Raw genomic sequence first — 17,645 nt, forward strand, 5'->3', positions numbered from 1 at the left:
TTTAGACTTTTTCTTAAAAACTTTGAAGATATTCCAACTGTATTATTGTGCATGCATGGCAATGGCAATGGCATATGCCTGGTAATAATTTTTTTTTAATTATATATTTAATTTAGTTTCTGATGGAAAAGAGTATAGCTAAGGTCCAAGCTCCACATCAGTGAATAGTGATCTTTTGGAGTATAAATTGACTAGCTTTAATTTACCAACAATATAATATAATTATCCAAAGAAAACGGAGCTTGCTTCTCTACCATTCAAATATTATAAATTAAGTAATAGATGCTTGGAAGAATTTTTCAAATATGGTCCTACAACAATGAGATCAGACTTGGGTTATGGATGAGATTTGTAAGTTTCTTTTACAGTTGGATTCTTCATAATGCATGTAATTACTCTTAAAATTCATGAAAGTGATTTGTCACCTTTGTCTTACATGACATAAATATAATTACTCTTGAAGTATAGTTACGGGTTAAAAAAGACTTGTCAAACAAACTATATAAATAAATTATATATATATAGGTGCTTTCAAATGAAAAACAACTTTCCTGTAAAAGGTGAGATTTGAACCGTCCATTACGTACGACTCATCCATAGTTGAAGATTTTAGTTTTAAAAAAAAGGTCAAATTATAATTATTACAAATAAACTTTTAAGTTTGCAATATTTTTAAGATGGTGGTGGTGTAGTGGTGTGGTAGTTGTATTGGTGGTAGTGATGGTGTGGCACAGCGATGGTGGCGGTAATAATTCAAAAATTAACTTGTAAAAGAGGGAGAGAGAATGAAGAGACAGACAAGAAGATAAAAAATCTAGATAAATTCATACAACTAAAAACTAAGAAGATAGATGTTGTCCATCTGATTCTTCTTTTTTTTTTTTCCCTTGATTTTATTTTCAAAGAATACTCAAACATGGGAAAATCAAGAAAATGACTTCTTTCCAAAAGTCATTTTTAGAGTTTCCAAACGGATTGCATTTATTAACTATGAATTTTTTTTTAAGGTAATGAAAAATTTTAGAAAGTAAAATTTGAAAACATCACAAGAGTTCTACATTTTAGAGATTTTTTAAAATATTAAACGGATTTAAAAATAAAAAACTAGATTTGTTAAAATAAAAAATAGAATATTATTATTAGATCCAAACAAGTGAATATGAACAAGAAGTGAAATCCAAAGTTTGGTCTATCATATGGTACAAAGAAAACTCAATAAAAACTTGTGTCTGCATCAATGCCAAGGCACAATAAACTTATATAATTCCATTGATATGAGAACAGTGCTAGAAAAAGACCAATTAAGACCTTTTCTAGTCACAGTGATAAACACCTTTTAAATGTATAAGTGTACATATAACGAAAAAATTTAAAATTATTTAGACAACTCGAGATTTATCTCCTTCAATTCATAGACTTTGAAGTAGTTTGCGAGACTCATGATATTGTTTCGCAAAGTTGAGAAATTTAAGAATATCAAAAAATATTCCTTCAAAGTCAATTAGGGTTTTTATTTTATATAGGAAATGACAAAACATCATCCAAGCAGTGACATAATGGACAACAAATCTCAACACCCAAAACCTTCATTTTATAAGCTTATAATGGTACGATAATGCAGTCTTATTTGCCGTCTTTCACTATACTTCACACGTCTCCATTCGGAGCATATATGTTAATTAATTGGCCTCAACTGTCCTAAAACTCTTAAGTATTTTATGAATATTCTTACATCACTTATTTAGGTGGGTTTACATTATTTAGTGCTAAATAATTGAAATTTTAAAAATACAAAATCTTTCATATATCACACTAACATTTGTGTTTATTCTCATATTTATGGGATAAATTAGAATATTAGCATGGCCTACAATGAGCTAGCTAAGAGTGCTTGAGATAGTTTAGGCACATAATGAAGGTCGTTGTATCTAGTGGGAGACTCAATGGCTAATTGCTCAAATGACACATGTGTAAGACATTTGTGCCCGTTAAATGGCTTGTATAAACACTTATTCGCATATACGAATGAACATCTCAATCCATGCACGTACTTTTTTTTTTTTTTTTGGTGAGGAAAGGAGATCTAACGATCCCCGATTTAACGTCTTCTACTAGTCGCCACACTATGGGAGTCACGAACCAGGAGCTCCCTTACACTGTCCGGGGGGTTTTCAAGTAAAGTAGTGCCCCAGGAGGCCTCTTGACCCAAGTTTGCTAGGAAGTCAGCACACTGATTGTCTTCTCGTAGGACATGAGTGACCTCGATGTAGGTGAAGTGACCCATGAGATGCAAACAATCGGCAATTAACGTGCTTGCTGTGAGGGAAGAATCCGACCGTGATTCTAAAGCCTGTTTTAAGGACTCTGAATCGGTTTCAGCCTTAATCTTATCAAAACCTGGTGCTTTTGCGACCATGAGACCTTCTCTGAAACCCCAAAGCTCCGCAATGAAGCTATTCGTTACGCCAACATTGGAGATGAAGCCCACAATCCACTGCCCTGTATGATCTCTAATCAGGCCTCCCGTGCTCGCACCATCCGTGTTAATTTTGATGACACCGGGTGGGGGAGGTGACCAAGCCACCCAGTGCTGCCTCGCCGTCCCTGGTCCCTTATGGTTAAGGAGTCTCTCTGCCTCTTTCGCGCCCTCTGTTGCACGCCGTAAAATCTCTGAAGGTGGAGTCCACGTGCCATTAAAGGAGATATTGTTTCTTGCTAGCCAAATATTCCACAATAGATACGGGAATAGGATTTTCCAACTGCTTCCATTGTGCGTCCTTGTGTTATTGAAACAGGCCTGCTTCATCCAGCGTTCCAGGGGGGTTGCCATCGTTCTGCCCTGTCGCTGAGCTCCAGCATTCCGCCGCTACGTCACATTGCCGGAAGAGATGGTCCATTGTCTCGTCATACACTCCACAGCACGGGCAGGTTGCGGTAGCTGACAGTCCTCTTCGTTGCCGTTCAACATTCGTCATCAGCCCATTTTTAAGGATTTTCCAAAGGAAAATTTTGATTTTTTCCGTACAATTGGTTCGCCAAACCCAGTCGAGATCTTCTTGCTCACCTTCAGACCCTGCAATGAAAGAGTAGGCAGAAGAAACAGAAACCATACCTGTGTTGGAGTGTGGCCAACTAATGGCGTCTTCTCTCACGTCGGAAACTGGAATTGGAATTGCTCGGATGATTTAGCGCCATGAAGTTCCAGGTTCGATTGTTTGAGATCAAATCTTGGACTTTGAAGTTATTACTATTCGGCGGAATGGTGATGTTGGCAATGTCCTTGAGCGGACCCCCCTCGGTCCATCGATCATGCCAGAGTCCCCTTTGCCTAACCGCCATCGGACCCCTTCTGCAAGAATATTCCTCCCCTTCAAAATACTTCTCCACCCCCAAGAGCTTGTGTTAATAGCTTGCACCTGGAGGAAATCTTTATCTTTGACGTATTTATCTCGAATTACTTTCACCCAGAGCTTGTTTTGGTCCGAGAAGACCTGCCAGGCAAGTTTGGTGAGGAAAGCTAGATTGGCATCTCTCGCTTTTCTGAGACCTAAACCTCCCATGTTCCGAGGTTCACAGATTTCGGACCAGTTGACCGAGTGCATCTTCCGTGTACTATCGTCCTGACCTCACAGAAAGTTCCTGCAAATTCTGTCAATGTCATTACAGGTATTAACCGGTAAAGCCATGGCCTGCATGGTATATGTTGGAACTGTGGCCAACCTAAAACCCTCCTTCCCGCCATACTGAGAGAGTTAGCTTTCCATGTCGCTAGTTTTCTTCTCATTTTGTCAAGGACTGTTGTGAAGGTGTGCTTAGAGACCCGCTTTTGCAGCATTGGGATCCCAAGATAAGACCCCAGGTTGTCAGAAATTGGTATATTCATCCTCTCTGCAATACTTCTTTTTGTACCTGCATTTAGGTTAGGTGAACAGAAGATAAGAGATTTAGAGAGGTTAATATTAAGACCAGAAGAGTTACTAAAGTTGTTCAAGCAGTACATCATGACATTGGCCTGTCGTTCAGTCCCATCTCCAAAAAGCATCAGGTCATCTGCGAAGAAAAGGTGCGAGATACCAATGCCACCTCTAGAGATGCGAATTGGCTTCCAATGACCTGCATTGACCTTGCTTTGAATCTCATATGCTAGTCTTTCCATCACTAGGTTGAAGAGATACGGTGCTAGTGGGTCTCCCTGACGAAGTCCACGGCCCGGCTTAAAGGCTGGTAGGCGCCCCCCATTCCAGAGAATTGAGATCTCGCTTTCTCGTAAGGAGTATAGGATTGACATCTCCCCCATGCACGTACTTGTATTGAACTTTACTATTCAATACATATTTTGCTCTACACATGCACTTTCATTCTTGTCTTTATTCAATAAATTACTTTGTGTAAACCAAATTAATATCGTCACACATGCATGTATTGATTATTCATGAATTGGTTCATGAGTTGGAATGATTAAATTAAAATATAATGTTTATTTTTATATATTCATCAATTACTAATAAATTGATTAGCAATTTAGTAATTTAATAATCGATTTGAAAATAAAATTAATTGTTCATTAAATAATTAGAGAGATATTGGATTATGATATTGGATTATATGGTTGGATAAATCTCATATATACTTAATTCATTTTCAAACAAATATGCGATATTAACTTGGCCCAACCCGTGAGTTATATAATTGGAAAATATGATTGGAGTGATTTTTTTATTTGAAAAGAGGGATACTTATCATGCAACTTATTATATACTCCGTAGACAAGAAGTTTAACTTCTTAGAAAAAAAATCATGAAAAAGTCAGTCGACGCTGCACAACATAAACGTTTATCACTACACTAAAAGTTATAGTTATAGTAGTAAATACATAATTTTATTTTATTTTTAATTATACTTGCCTAGTAGTCAATGCCATATTTCAATAACATGATAATGGGTTTTCCAAGTAACTACCAAACAATTAACTTGTTAATGTTTTTATTATCTTATTTAACTAAATATTTTAAAATAATATTAATTGTGAGTTCTAAAAATTACTGAAAAAATAATCTAATTTTTTTTTCTAAACTCCTAGGGTAGGAAAAGAAAAGTAAATAATAATAATAATAATAATAATAATAATAATAATAATAATGCAGAAATTTATTTTGAAAAGGAATAAGGAAGAACCTTTCATTTTGAGTTTAAGGAAGTTGAAAATTGATCTACAGGTAACAAAATTGTTAACAATTTTCCTAGCTAATTCATGAGAAAGTACAAATAATTTTGTATATATATGTGTCTGTTTTTCTGCGAGAATATTCTGGATTCGCTCCAATCTTTTTAATTCTTATTGAACTCTTTAATATGACACATTTTTATAAGTTTTATTAAAGTTAAAATTTGCAACATTAAAACAATTCACAAATTTTACAATCTTAAAGGGGTTGTTAGTTCAATGAATATTTTTAAGTAATATATATATATATATACACACACACACACAAATGAGTCTCACATAAGTTAAGAAATTGGATGATGGAATGATAGAGCTGGATTAGACCAATTCCCATGAACTAAAAATCAAATTTGAGAATCTTACATTTCTTAAAATAAATCTTACGTACATTCTTTTAAACCAAATAAAGACATAACATGCATTCTAGAGGTCATATTATGTGATATAACATGAACCAAACGCTCCATAACTTACTACTTTTCATAAATTAACGTTATACCACACTTTTGTTTAAAACTTTAGAAGTATACCTCAACTAATAATTAACCAATCCAAAATAAATTTGTAAACCTTACTTGGCAGCAAACATTTACAATTGTTATATCATGGACCAAGTTCATATTGCATTGTGAAACCTGATACAAAAATTTTACACCTTCAGTTAACATATTTTCTACCCACAGTTAACAATTTATGTACATGTAAACAATTAACTTGATTACTGACACATAATATGATAACTACAAATGCAAAAATTGTCAACTGCAAATACAGAATGTGTCAATTACATATACAGAATCTAAATTATTTTTAGATCAGAATTTACAATGCAAGGTAGACCTAGTCCATGGTATAATTTGCCAGACATTTAGGGCTTGATAAGATACTTTCAATGCATATATAGTACATACAAATTAAGATTCCAAACCTTAATTATTCTAAGCTAAGAAAAGTTGTTATTTGCCGTTAAAAGAGGGAATCGACAACTTAACAACACATACACATATATACAACGTTAATTTCTTGATATTCTTAATCTTGTTTTTTTAATCTTAATACAAACATCAAAACCTCCAAAATAGGTGCATTAAAATATGTCCTCCCACGTCTCTTCTGAAAAAGACCAAATTTTGATTATTTTACAACTTAATCACCTAAGCACACATACACCAATTAATATTACCTGGCCGGCCTGCTCACTTTCAATGATCAAGCAAGCACCTACTGCACCATTCTCTTCTCCGATCCCTTTCCCGGCCGGCCTACAATGACCATTGATGAACCAGCAGAGCCCCGTCCTTTCACAGACCAAATCTTGGAATGGTTCGATTCATCGTTTCTTGATTGCCCTTACGATTCCAATGACCATTTCTTTGGGGATTCATGGTGGGGGGATCAAGGTCAAAGTCTAGAGATTCTGCACAAGAGTGATGATAATGGTGGTGGTGTTTCTACTTCTTTGAATAGTTTCTCTAGCGTCACGACCGCCGTGGAGGCGCCTGTTGTGTTGGATCATCCGGCGGCCCAGCCGCCGGTGGATAGGAAGCGGAAAGGTCGTGAGGAGGGGGAGGCGGAGGTGGAGGTGGAGCAGGCGGCGGCTCCGGTGAGGAAAGGAGGTGGGAATAAGAAAGGGGGGAATAAGGGAGGAGGGAATAGTAATAGTAATTGTAACAAGGATGGGAGGTGGGCTGAGCAATTGCTTAACCCTTGCGCCGCCGCGATAACGGCGGGGAATATGAACCGGGTTCAGCATCTGTTGTATGTTCTGAGTGAGCTGGCTTCCCTGACCGGCGACGCTAACCACCGGTTGGCCGCCCACGGCCTGCAAGCGCTGACGCACCACCTCGGCTCCGGTTCCTCGTTCGCCGGAGTGACTAATTTTGCGTCGACCACTAAAAAATTCTTCAGGGAGTCGTTGATGATTTTCAACGACATAAATCCGTGGTTTCGCATTCCGAACAGCTTCGCGAACTCGTCGATCCTCCAGGCTCTGGCGGAGCAACAGGATCGGCCTAGATGTCTTCACATCCTGGATATCGGAGTTTCCCATGGGATCCAATGGCCGACGCTTCTAGAAGAGCTGACTCACCGCCCGGGAGGGCCGCCGCCGCTGGTTCGTCTCACGGTCGTGACTCCCACCGTCGATAATCAGCAGTCGAGCTTCAACACTCCATTTCTGATTCCTCCATCAGGTTACGATTTCTCCCCCAATCTTCTAGGGTTTGCCAAGGCTATTAACATCAATCTACAGATCAATATCCTAGACAATCTGCCGCTTCAGAACCTGATCGCCCACGCGCAATCCATCAAATCCTCCCAGGATGAGATTTTAATTGTGTGCGCGCAGTTTAGACTCCACAATCTGAACCACCACGCGCCGGACGAGAGAACGGAGTTTTTGAAATCCCTAAGGAATCTGGCCCCGAAAAGAGTTGTTCTGAGCGAGAACAATGCGGAGTGCAGTTGCAGCAACTGCGGCGACTTCGCCGCTGGATTCTCCCGGAAAGTTGAGTACCTGTGGAGGTTTCTGGAGTCGACAAGCATGGCGTTTAAGGGGCGGTGGAACGAGGAAAGGAGGATGATGGAAGGAGAAGCGGCAAAGGCGTTGATAAATACGGGAGAAATGAACGAGAGAAAAGAGAAATGGTGCGAGAGAATGAGAGGTGTTGGGTTCGCGAGGGAGGAGTTCGGAGAGGACGCCATTGATGGAGCTCGGATGCTGCTGAGAAAATATGATAACAACTGGGAGATGAAAGTGGAAGAGAAAGATGGGTGCGTGGATTTATGGTGGAAAGGGCAACCACTTTCCTTTACCTCACTGTGGAAGATGGATCCTAATCATGGTTTTAATTGAGTAGTAGCTCTATACTTCTATTTCTCATTGTACTCAATCTGCATTTTAACAAATACTTGCCTATGCCTATGAGTTTTCAATCCAAAAACAAAACCTTAGATCAAACCTAAGAAAGATATTTACTACAACTAGAAAGTATTTAATATGTACACAAGAAATTTGTATTAGCATTAAATTAGTATCCCTGGTGACAAGACTCAGAGGATCCACCTATCCTCTCTCTTGGTGCTAATTTTCAGAACCAATTGGGCACCAAACCAGCTATACAGTTTATCATGAATTTTTTACTTAAGAAAAGCATGCATGACACTCAAGAGTCGTATATCCTTACTGAACTATGGATGGTCTGCCTACATAAAGGGCACTTGGGTGATAAATCGCGTGCAACTGACAAGGCACAGCGTTGGCAACACACTAGATGTCCACATGGTACGAATGCAGAACGCCGCCTTCTTGTTAGGCAAATGACGCACAACTGACCATCAGGAATGTCCCCAATGTCCTCATCTGTAGCAACCTGAGCAGCAGCTTCATCACTAGCAGCAGCATTTCGTCGTTGAGTCTGCCTCTGATGCCTCCATTCTTTCCATCTGTTCCAGTTCCTGAAGTAACTCCAAAATATGCAAATAAGATGACTATGAATCAAACAAAGTTACTACTCTGTAGTAATAAGCTTCATGCACTTGAAAAATCAACAAATCTGCTTTCCTTGAAAACAATATTCTAAAACTCGAAACAATAACAAGAAAGGTGCGGAGAAGGCAACAGTGCATTCATTGTACCTTACAGCAGCATAGCTAAGGATACCAACTGCAAGTGAACCAAATACTACCCCACTCCATAGCAAAACTTTTGTCTTAAATGCAAGCTTTACAATCATTTGATCCTTGGTCATCTCCGATCTATAAAAGTAAAAAATAAAGATAATTTACTCAACAAAGAGCAGAAGCAGCAGAGATATTGTTCGATAGTGTTGAGAGGAGAAAATGGTGCAGCACTTGTAGTAGTTCATAAAACTACAAACTCCAAGGAGCAAGTTTGTGTTTGCGAGAGTAGTAGCATGCGGGTATGTAATGTATGGACTTTGCAGAGCAATAATGGTTCTAATGCAAATGCAAGCACTAAACAAACATGTAACTGTTATATGAAAATGGAAAAAGGAACTTACAGGAAATAAGGAAGAAAATTGCACGACTTTATCTCTGGAGTCCCTCTAATTGAGCTGCAAATCCCAACTGCAGTTATATCCTTCCCTAGTGGCAGGATTTTTTCTTCATGTAGCAGCCCAACCTTTGCACCCAAAATTGCATGAATGCTAAGAACTAAGAAAATAGAATTATAATTGAAAAATCAAACTAAAAAACCATAAGCCCATTAATACTTACAGGGTACTGATGACCAAAAAGTGCCTGGAGGAAAGTAAGAGAAGTAGCGGTAACTGGCTGCAGGTGATGGTGGACTGTTTCAAGTGGTAGGGGGTGACTTGATCCATCCATGTTCACATAAACATATTCAGATCGTGGCCACCTTCCAGCTTCAACAATAACAAATGGGACCTATTCCAGAATTAATCCAGGCACAAGTGTCTAATTACTAAGTAAGAAGTAAAAATAAAGCCCCCCCTTACCAAATCAAAGAAATAAAAATAAATTCCCTCCATCCCAAATTGTTTGTCATATTTACTACTCCGTAATTATCAACTTGACTAAACTTTGGTTTAAGTTTTAATTATTTTAAACGTAATTTTTGAACATTTAAACTATATATTAAGAAACTAAATAGTAAGTATTACTTATTCAAAAAATTGCAACACCAGACAGTAGGAGGAATTTTGAACTAAGAAATAAACACCAGACTCTGCAAAAGGGCATTCTAAGTTTCTAAGCAATTGCAACAAACTGGGTTCATTAATATGCATGGTATAGCAGGATATACAACTATATGCAATTTGGTTTATATTGTTTTGATCTTAAAAGTAATCTTCTAGAGTTTTACATAAGAAGGATAGTTTCATTCAGTTATTGATCAATTCAATATTTTTAATAATAGTACATAGGAACAATGCTGGTAGGATTTCTATTAAAAACCAAGAACCACCGTCATCCATAAAAAAAAGTGCAACATTAAAAAATTCCAGGGTTCTTGTACACTACCATTCTTGTGGAGGATGACTCTTGCTCTCTCCATGATCTTGGAAATAGAGAACGAAGATCACTGGTCCATCCCATGAAACCTTTCCACTCATTATATATACACTACATAAGATAAAAATTTAAGTTGTAAACATCTCACCATAATCCATTGATAACATAAGCAATAAAAGCAATAAATATATAATGATAGACTACAGTACCATTATTCAACAACAAATAGAGATCCAACCACAAGTATTACAAAGAACTTATGCATTGCTAAATTGATAAGTTCAAAGTAGAAATTATAAACAGCAATTGAGCTTTAGATTGACAGAAAGGGTACCAATAGGATAGAGACCTATGTGGAATGAATAAACTACAGTGACATTTCTTCAAATTCCAATGAATAATGACATCCAAGTAGAACTTCTGAATCAATTTATCTTTATCTTCATCCTTAGTTTCTTTTCTCAAATTAAACTCTAAAATACATTAATTATGAAACTATTGGAAAGAATGAGGTAATAGTTAGCAGTAGGTCATTCGAGATAAAGAAAACAAGATGCAAAGGCTTAAATCTTTACTAGCAGTAGGAGTAACCAATAAATTTAAGTCCTCTATGAGACTTGAAAGTAAGACTAGAAATTGGCATGAATCGCGCTATAATTCAGGAAACAATCATCAGGGAAATCGTCCAAGAGGATACCAAATAAGCTTGAAATGCACAGTACAACTACCAATAAATGAAATTAATCCTTTCCGTGTTCTGTAAGAATTGAAGTAAAGGCGAAAATTAGAGACAAGGATAAGTGAAGCACCGTTTGAGTTCGCTGCACAATGACAGCTCTCTCGCCGGAGTCGTGAGCAACGAGGATGTCACTCCGTAGGCTCTTCCAATCGCCTTCGACGGCGGACCTCGCTTCGACGGTGCCGCGGACGATTACGAGCTTGCCGTCTTCGGATTGGTTGGAGTCTCCGTGTTCAGAGACGACGGAACGGAGATCGGAAACGCGGACGGAAGGAGCTTCTTTGATTTGATGTAGAGCGGCGTTTGTAGCCTTGAACTTGAGTACGCTCCGCACGGCAATGAAGGCTAGGGCTAGGCCGAGCACGGTGCCGTCCGCCGCCAGTGCTATCTGAGAAAGCACCGCCGCCACGGCTTGGTCGGGAGCGGACATCGTTTGCCTTCAATTAGCGTAATTCCAAATCTCTTCACTGGAGCCGTAGGCTTTTACCGTCTCAGACTCCGATGAATTACGAGCATATACACAGTACTCCGTTCTATGGGTTTCCGGAATTTTTTAAAGATGCGGCTTTATTATCTTTGGGTTGTCTAATTTTTTTTAGGAAAAAATGATTAAATGTACCTGTAAACTTTACAAAAAAAGTGTAATTAGAATTGTAATTTTTGAATGGTACAATTAAGCACATTAACCTATTATTTGTTAGGGTTCCAAGCAGATGAAGTAGTTATCGGTAACTTCTTGCCTACTTATTTGACTGGTTTTAATAAATTGAACTACTTAGTTGCACAATTTAAAAATTACAAGTCAGTAATAAATTGAACTACTTAGTTGCACAATTTAAAAATTACAAGTCAGTCCAATTCACACCTTTCATTATTCTATACCCTTTTTCTATTCATGTTTTCAGTAGGATTCGGATCGTGATTCGTGACATCAAGTCAAGTGACAAATCACTATATTTAACTCCGAAAGAATGATTGATTACGTATCTTTGAGTTCATTTTATGTTCTCAATAAGAATATCACATTGTTAAGTATTTGTCTTCTAATAAGTCAAGAAAGAATTAAACAAACAAAGAATCGATAAAAATATATAAGAATACCAATTGATATGATAGCAAAATATTACATGTACTCCCAACTTTTAATTATAAGCCCTTACAAGTTAAGCTATGGGAGCAAGCAATTCATTCATTCTAAAGCCCATATTTGGTGGAATCTGAGTTAATACATACAAAAGCTCAAAAAACATCTTCTTAGGCTTAGGAGGGTATATATATAAACATGACAGTAGTTGATTACACTACACTACACTCTGTCATATTCATATACCACCCACCACAGTCCACAGCTTGCTGTAGAAACAGACTTGTTTATTCTGATCCTTCAGAATGCAGAACAAATGCCTTAATGAAAGTGTTGAGGGATTGAGGGCAGTCAATGTTTGCCGCATGCCCTGCATCCTTTAATACTTCCAATCTAGCTTTCGGGCCCAAATATCTGAAAACAATGTCATTCTGGAGAAATGAAAAACCGGAGAACAGAAAGAAAGTAATCATGCGTTTGGAAAAATGAAAAAAAATTTAAGTACCGCTGCAATTGCTGTCCGAATGTGAGAGGGAAAACTCTGTCCTTGTCGCCCCAAAGGAGCAGTGCTTCCTGTGCCAAAAGATCATCAAAACATGGTTCAGGCCGATAACAATGGAAGTTTTGCGTGTTATACAGATGGGTGGGGTGGGGTGGGGTTTCACCTGAGTCAAACCGGAACCAATGGCATCATGTTCTTTATTGCCCAACAAGTACTCCAGTAGCTCTTGCTTCTCTTTCCTGTTATGGCTATACATCACCTTATAGAGGAATTGAAGTCAATCATTCATGTTAACTTTCTCCCCATTGCCACAAATTCTATTTAAACCAACAAAACTAAAGCCTGCAATCAACACAATCTTAGCTGGAAACTCGTGCAGCAGAGCCCTACCATGTTATACTGCCCACACAACAAAAACATGATTGAGATTTGAGACTATGGCTTTTCCTTGCCTTTTTTTTTTATTATTAAACATTTGGTGATCACAAATTTCTCAACCAAATTGTTTGGTCTCTAACGCCCACAAGACCAATTCCATGCCTTCTCTTTGTGGCTATAACACATTATGTAACTACAGTTCACAGTTTCTGTACAGGTAGCTACTTAGTGCTACCTAGTTATCATATTATGTACCAGTAATTATCAAAGTATTTGTTTACAAGATACATCATTTTTGTATCAGGTTCACAATTCACAATGCAGTATGAACCCTGGCCAATGGTATAACAATGTGATTAGAGAGAGAGATTAATGGGTAGAGAGAGGACTAACAGTGATGAATTCTTGGAGGAAAGCGTCTGGGACCCACTTGAAAGGGTCATGTTTGTGGGAAGAAAGATTGACCAACCGCCTGAGATCCTCCGGCTTGGCCGGCAACAGCAAATCCGCGGCGTTGCATCCCATCTTCTTCAGGCGCTCCATGTGTTCGACCCTTTGCTCAGCACTGGACGCGATCCCGCTACTCACAATCACCACTCTATCCACCACATCGGGATACATCTCGGCCATCCGATACCCCACGAACCCGCCGTAACTGATCCCGTAAACCGCGGTCCTCGTCACGCCCATCCCCACCAAGCCCTCCATCACGCATTTCGCCTGAAACGCATCCGTGCGATCGGGGCGGCGCGTGCGGGAATCGCCGAAGAAGAGGAGGTCGGGGACGTAGAGGTTGAAGGATCGGGCGAGCGAACCGAGCTGGAGCGCGAATTGCCACTTGGCATTGCCGCCGTAGCCGTGGATGATGACGAGATTGGGCTTGCGGAAATGGCGGTGGGTGGGGGCCCAGAAGTGCATGGTGGTCTGGTCGTCCAAATCGAGGGCGCAGGGGGAGAGATTGCAGGAGCGGAAATAGTGGGAGAGGAGAGAGTCGACGGCGGGGACGAAAATGGGGAAGCGGTGGAGTGTGGGGAGAAGACGGCGGAGGAGGAAAGCGGTGACGGAGAGATAGAAGGAGAGAAGGTGGCGAAACCAGAGGCGTATTGTCTCCATCTTTGCCTCAGACAAAGGATAATGATTGATTGTTACCCTATAAAGCTAAGCTAGTATTAATTAATATTGTGTTAATTGATCCGTTTAATGATTAAGTATAGTGAATTGTAACAATATGACTGACCTGGGATATTCCTTACTTCTCGTGTTTTTTATTCAATTAAATAAGTTTAAATTTCAAATTTAATGACACATCATTGTTCTTGTTTAGAGACTAGTGGATGAGGTAAATCATGATATGTGTTTCAATTAATCTCTACATATCTTCAAATGATGAACTCTGCATCTTATGACTAGTAGCAAGACAAAGTTTATGAATTTATTTTAATATAGTTGAATTGAGATGTCATCCAAAGTTTTGATTCAATTCAATGACTTAAAACTGTGGTTGTAGGTTCTTTGAACTTACATGGTTGAAGCTAAGGGGTACTCCCTCAAGTAGAAAAATGGAATTTCTCATCTACTAGGGTGAGATACTCTCTAACATAAAGACAAATTAACAATGGGCGTATTTACTGCACATTTACTTTAGTACTGTTAGTTTGAACTTCGAACCTTGCAAAGAATGAAGGCTGGTAAGCTATGGAAGAATTCCCTTATATGCCTCTTTGCCTCATGTAGTGTTTTCTCCACTTTTCAACTCCTTCTTTGAATGTGTCTCTCCGCCTTAATGACTAACAAGTTAATAATTTAAACCCCAAATCCTAATACACATTATGTCGTACTCAACATATATTACTTTTTAGGGGCCCTGTGCAATGGCCCTGGTCAAGACCGACATTGATTAAATACAATTATACTTTAAGAAATATATCTAATTTCTCTTCTTTCTCGATAGTATAACTAATAATTGTTGTTATTATCTATTTTTAAGTGAAGTTGACTGATTATTTTTAATTTATACCGATTAATGACTTAATACTAAATTTTAATTTCACAACAAATGTGAGAACTACCCCACCCAGGATTACCAATATTTTGTAGCTAACAAGTGCAATGGTTGATGGCTCAAAGAAGATGAAGTGATACAAATAGATTGCATTTAGTTATTAGAAAAAAAATTCATTTTGTTGGAATAGAAAACGTGCAATAAATTAGCACAAATGTGTTGGATTTATGACAATGTCTCTCCTAAAATCATGTCATGTTCTTTATGTCTTCCAAATTTTAAGTAATTGGTAATTATATATATTTGGTAACTCATATTTTGTGACTTCACTAGATTATATATGGTCCAATATATAACTTGTATATGGAATATTGTTGTTACCAAGTCAATTATACGACCAACTCAACTAGGGTTACAAGTTGTCATAGCATAGATCTTTCTTCCCATTGATATTGACCATTCTTCAAGCACTAGATTACAGTAATATAGACAGAATTGGAAAGGAAGAAGAAGATCGGATGCTTGAGTTTCAGAAGGATTTATTTGTTCTACTCTGCAGTGTAGGACGTGTTGCTCCCCATGCTACTCAAAATTTTATCAGGAACTCCTAAGCTACTGCTATTGCACCTACTGCATAGAAAAATGCCGAGGATATATACGCTGCCTACATACAGGACACTTGGGTGATAAATCGCGTACAACATAAAAGGCACAGCGTTGGCAACACACTACATGTCCACACGGTACAAATGCAGCACGCCGCCTTCTTGTTAGGCAAATGACGCACAACTGACGATCAACAACGTCCCCAGTGTCCTCAGACGTAGCAACCCGAGCAACAGCATTTTGTCGTTGAGTCTGCCTCTGAGGCCTCCTTCCTTTCCATCTGTTCCAGTACCTGAAGTAACTCCAAAATATGCAAAATAAGATGACTATGAATCAAGAAAAGTTACTACCCTGTAGTAAGCTTCATGCACTTGAAAACAATAACAAGAAAGGTGCGGAGGAGGCAACAGTGCATTCATTGTACCTTACAGCAGCATAGCTAAGAATACCAATTGCAAGTGAGCCAAATACTACCCCACTCCATAGCAAAACTTGTCTCTTAAATGCAAGCTCTACAATCATTTGATCCTTGGTCCTCTCTGATCTATAAAAGTTAAAAATAAAAACAATTTACTCAACAAAGAGCAGAAGCAGCAGAGGTATTGTTCCATAGTGTTGAGAGGAGAAAAAGGTGCAGCACTTGTAGTAGTTCATAAAACTACAAGCTTCAAGGAGCAAGTTTGTGTTTTCAATAATAGTAGCATGCGGGTATGTAATGTATGGACTTTGCAGAGAAATAGTGGTTCTCACACAAATGTCAGCACTAAACAAACATGTAACTATTATATGAAAATGGAAAAAAGGAACTTACAGGAAATAAGGAAGAGAATTGCACGACTTTATCTCTGGAATCCCTCTAATTGAGCTGCAAATTCCAACTGCAGTTATATCCTTCCCTAGTGGCAGGATTTTTTCTTCGTGTAGCAGCCCAACCTTTGCACCCAAAATTGCATGAATGCTAAGAACTAAGAAAATAGAATTATAATTGAAAAATCAAACTGACAAACCATAAACCCATTAATACTTACAGGGTACTGATGACCAAAAAGTGCCTGGAAGAAAGTAATAGAAGTAGCGTTAACTGGCTGCAGGTGATATTGCACTGTTTCAAGTGGTAGGGGGTGACTTGATCCATCCATGTTCACATTAACATATTCAGATGGTGGCCACCTTCCAGCTTCAACAATAACAAATGGGACCTATTCCAGAATTAATTCAGACACAAGTGTCTAATTACCTTTTCAAAAAAAGTGTCTAATTACCAAGTAAGAAGTAAAAATAAAGCCCGTCCTTACCAAATTGAAGAAATAAAAATAAACTCCCTAGTCCCCCCATCCCAATTTGTTTGTCATATTTACTATAATTAACAACTTGACTAAACTTTGGTTTCAGTTTTAATTATTTTAAATGTAATTTTTTAACATTTAAACTATATATTAAGAAACTACATAGTAAGTATTACTTATTCAAAAAATTGCAACTCAAAATTTTAAAGAAATATGTTCTAGAATATTGGTCAAAGTAAGATTGCATTGATGCAGGGAAGGCATTGTAATGATTAACTATCAATGTTTCCAGTCAATAGAATAACTACACACTTGTGGCATAATAGCAGAAGCACCCATCCTATGATGTGAAAGATAAATTTAGGAATCAAATTATCTCAGACAATTGGTCCACTGAAGCCTATCAACAATGTAGGATCATATCTAAATGATGGCAAGTCATGGAAGAAAGAAAATTTTTGAAGATAGTATATAAATATACATTTCTATATAAAATGGAGACACCTAGCTTTTAGAATATCCTAACAATAAGGAGTATGCCTATGCTTTATTCTTCAGAAAGAAGGACAAAGAACAAACAAAATTAAATGGATCATTAATCTAAATATGCATTTGAAACCCATGTAGCATAATGGCACAAGGATCCATATGAAACATAGTATCTATGGAGATATGCACAAATGGCCCCTTCACATATTGAGAATATATATAACCCTACCCCAACCTGGTCTAGTATGGAATGAACTTCAAATCACGAAACTAACTTGACCATCATATTGTAAGTTCAAAACCCTATCCCATTTCCACTGGGGGGGGGGGGGGGGGA

The 17,645-nt window shown here is 38.1% G+C and overlaps 5 protein-coding genes across 5 annotated transcripts in view; 1 reads left to right on the top strand and 4 right to left on the bottom strand.

Moving 5' to 3' along the window:
* Positions 1 to 2,098: 2,098 nt before the first annotated feature.
* LOC116023644 lies at positions 2,099 to 4,297 on the bottom strand. Its single transcript, XM_031264645.1, has 4 exons — positions 3,626 to 4,297; positions 3,314 to 3,491; positions 2,798 to 3,073; positions 2,099 to 2,715 (listed from the first exon to the last, which is right to left on the bottom strand). Exons 1-4 carry the CDS (start codon positions 4,295 to 4,297, stop codon positions 2,099 to 2,101), a joined length of 1,743 nt encoding a protein of 580 aa, XP_031120505.1.
* Positions 4,298 to 6,289: 1,992 nt separating this feature from the next.
* On the top strand, positions 6,290 to 8,183 carry LOC116022067 (nodulation-signaling pathway 1 protein). Its single transcript, XM_031262620.1, has one exon. The coding sequence runs from the start codon at positions 6,492 to 6,494 to the stop codon at positions 8,076 to 8,078; it is 1,587 nt and encodes a 528-aa protein (XP_031118480.1). The 5' UTR covers positions 6,290 to 6,491; the 3' UTR covers positions 8,079 to 8,183.
* Positions 8,184 to 8,223: 40 nt separating this feature from the next.
* Positions 8,224 to 11,501, bottom strand: LOC116022064 (E3 ubiquitin-protein ligase SPL2-like). Its single transcript, XM_031262617.1, has 6 exons — positions 11,032 to 11,501; positions 10,232 to 10,333; positions 9,464 to 9,634; positions 9,247 to 9,368; positions 8,861 to 8,980; positions 8,224 to 8,680 (listed from the first exon to the last, which is right to left on the bottom strand). The coding sequence occupies exons 1-6, from the start codon at positions 11,389 to 11,391 to the stop codon at positions 8,389 to 8,391; spliced, it is 1,167 nt and encodes a 388-aa protein (XP_031118477.1). The 5' UTR covers positions 11,392 to 11,501; the 3' UTR covers positions 8,224 to 8,388.
* A 540-nt stretch (positions 11,502 to 12,041) lies between these two features.
* LOC116022066 (2-hydroxy-6-oxononadienedioate/2-hydroxy-6-oxononatrienedioate hydrolase) lies at positions 12,042 to 14,096 on the bottom strand. Its single transcript, XM_031262619.1, has 4 exons — positions 13,319 to 14,096; positions 12,711 to 12,806; positions 12,551 to 12,618; positions 12,042 to 12,459 (listed from the first exon to the last, which is right to left on the bottom strand). Exons 1-4 carry the CDS (start codon positions 14,036 to 14,038, stop codon positions 12,333 to 12,335), a joined length of 1,011 nt encoding a protein of 336 aa, XP_031118479.1. The 5' UTR covers positions 14,039 to 14,096; the 3' UTR covers positions 12,042 to 12,332.
* A 1,193-nt stretch (positions 14,097 to 15,289) lies between these two features.
* Positions 15,290 to 17,645, bottom strand: part of LOC116022065 (E3 ubiquitin-protein ligase SPL2-like) — a 4,492-nt gene continuing 2,136 nt past the window's right edge. The window contains exons 3-6 of the mRNA XM_031262618.1: positions 16,562 to 16,732; positions 16,345 to 16,466; positions 15,958 to 16,077; positions 15,290 to 15,825 (exon numbers count right to left, since the gene is read on the bottom strand). Of these exons, the coding sequence (XP_031118478.1) occupies positions 15,555 to 15,825; positions 15,958 to 16,077; positions 16,345 to 16,466; positions 16,562 to 16,732 (684 nt within the window). The 3' untranslated portion in view covers positions 15,290 to 15,554. The remainder of the gene's footprint in view (positions 15,826 to 15,957; positions 16,078 to 16,344; positions 16,467 to 16,561; positions 16,733 to 17,645) is intronic.

This window comes from Ipomoea triloba, chromosome 6, assembly GCF_003576645.1.
Source record: "Ipomoea triloba cultivar NCNSP0323 chromosome 6, ASM357664v1".
In the NCBI taxonomy this organism is placed as follows: Eukaryota; Viridiplantae; Streptophyta; class Magnoliopsida; order Solanales; family Convolvulaceae; genus Ipomoea; species Ipomoea triloba.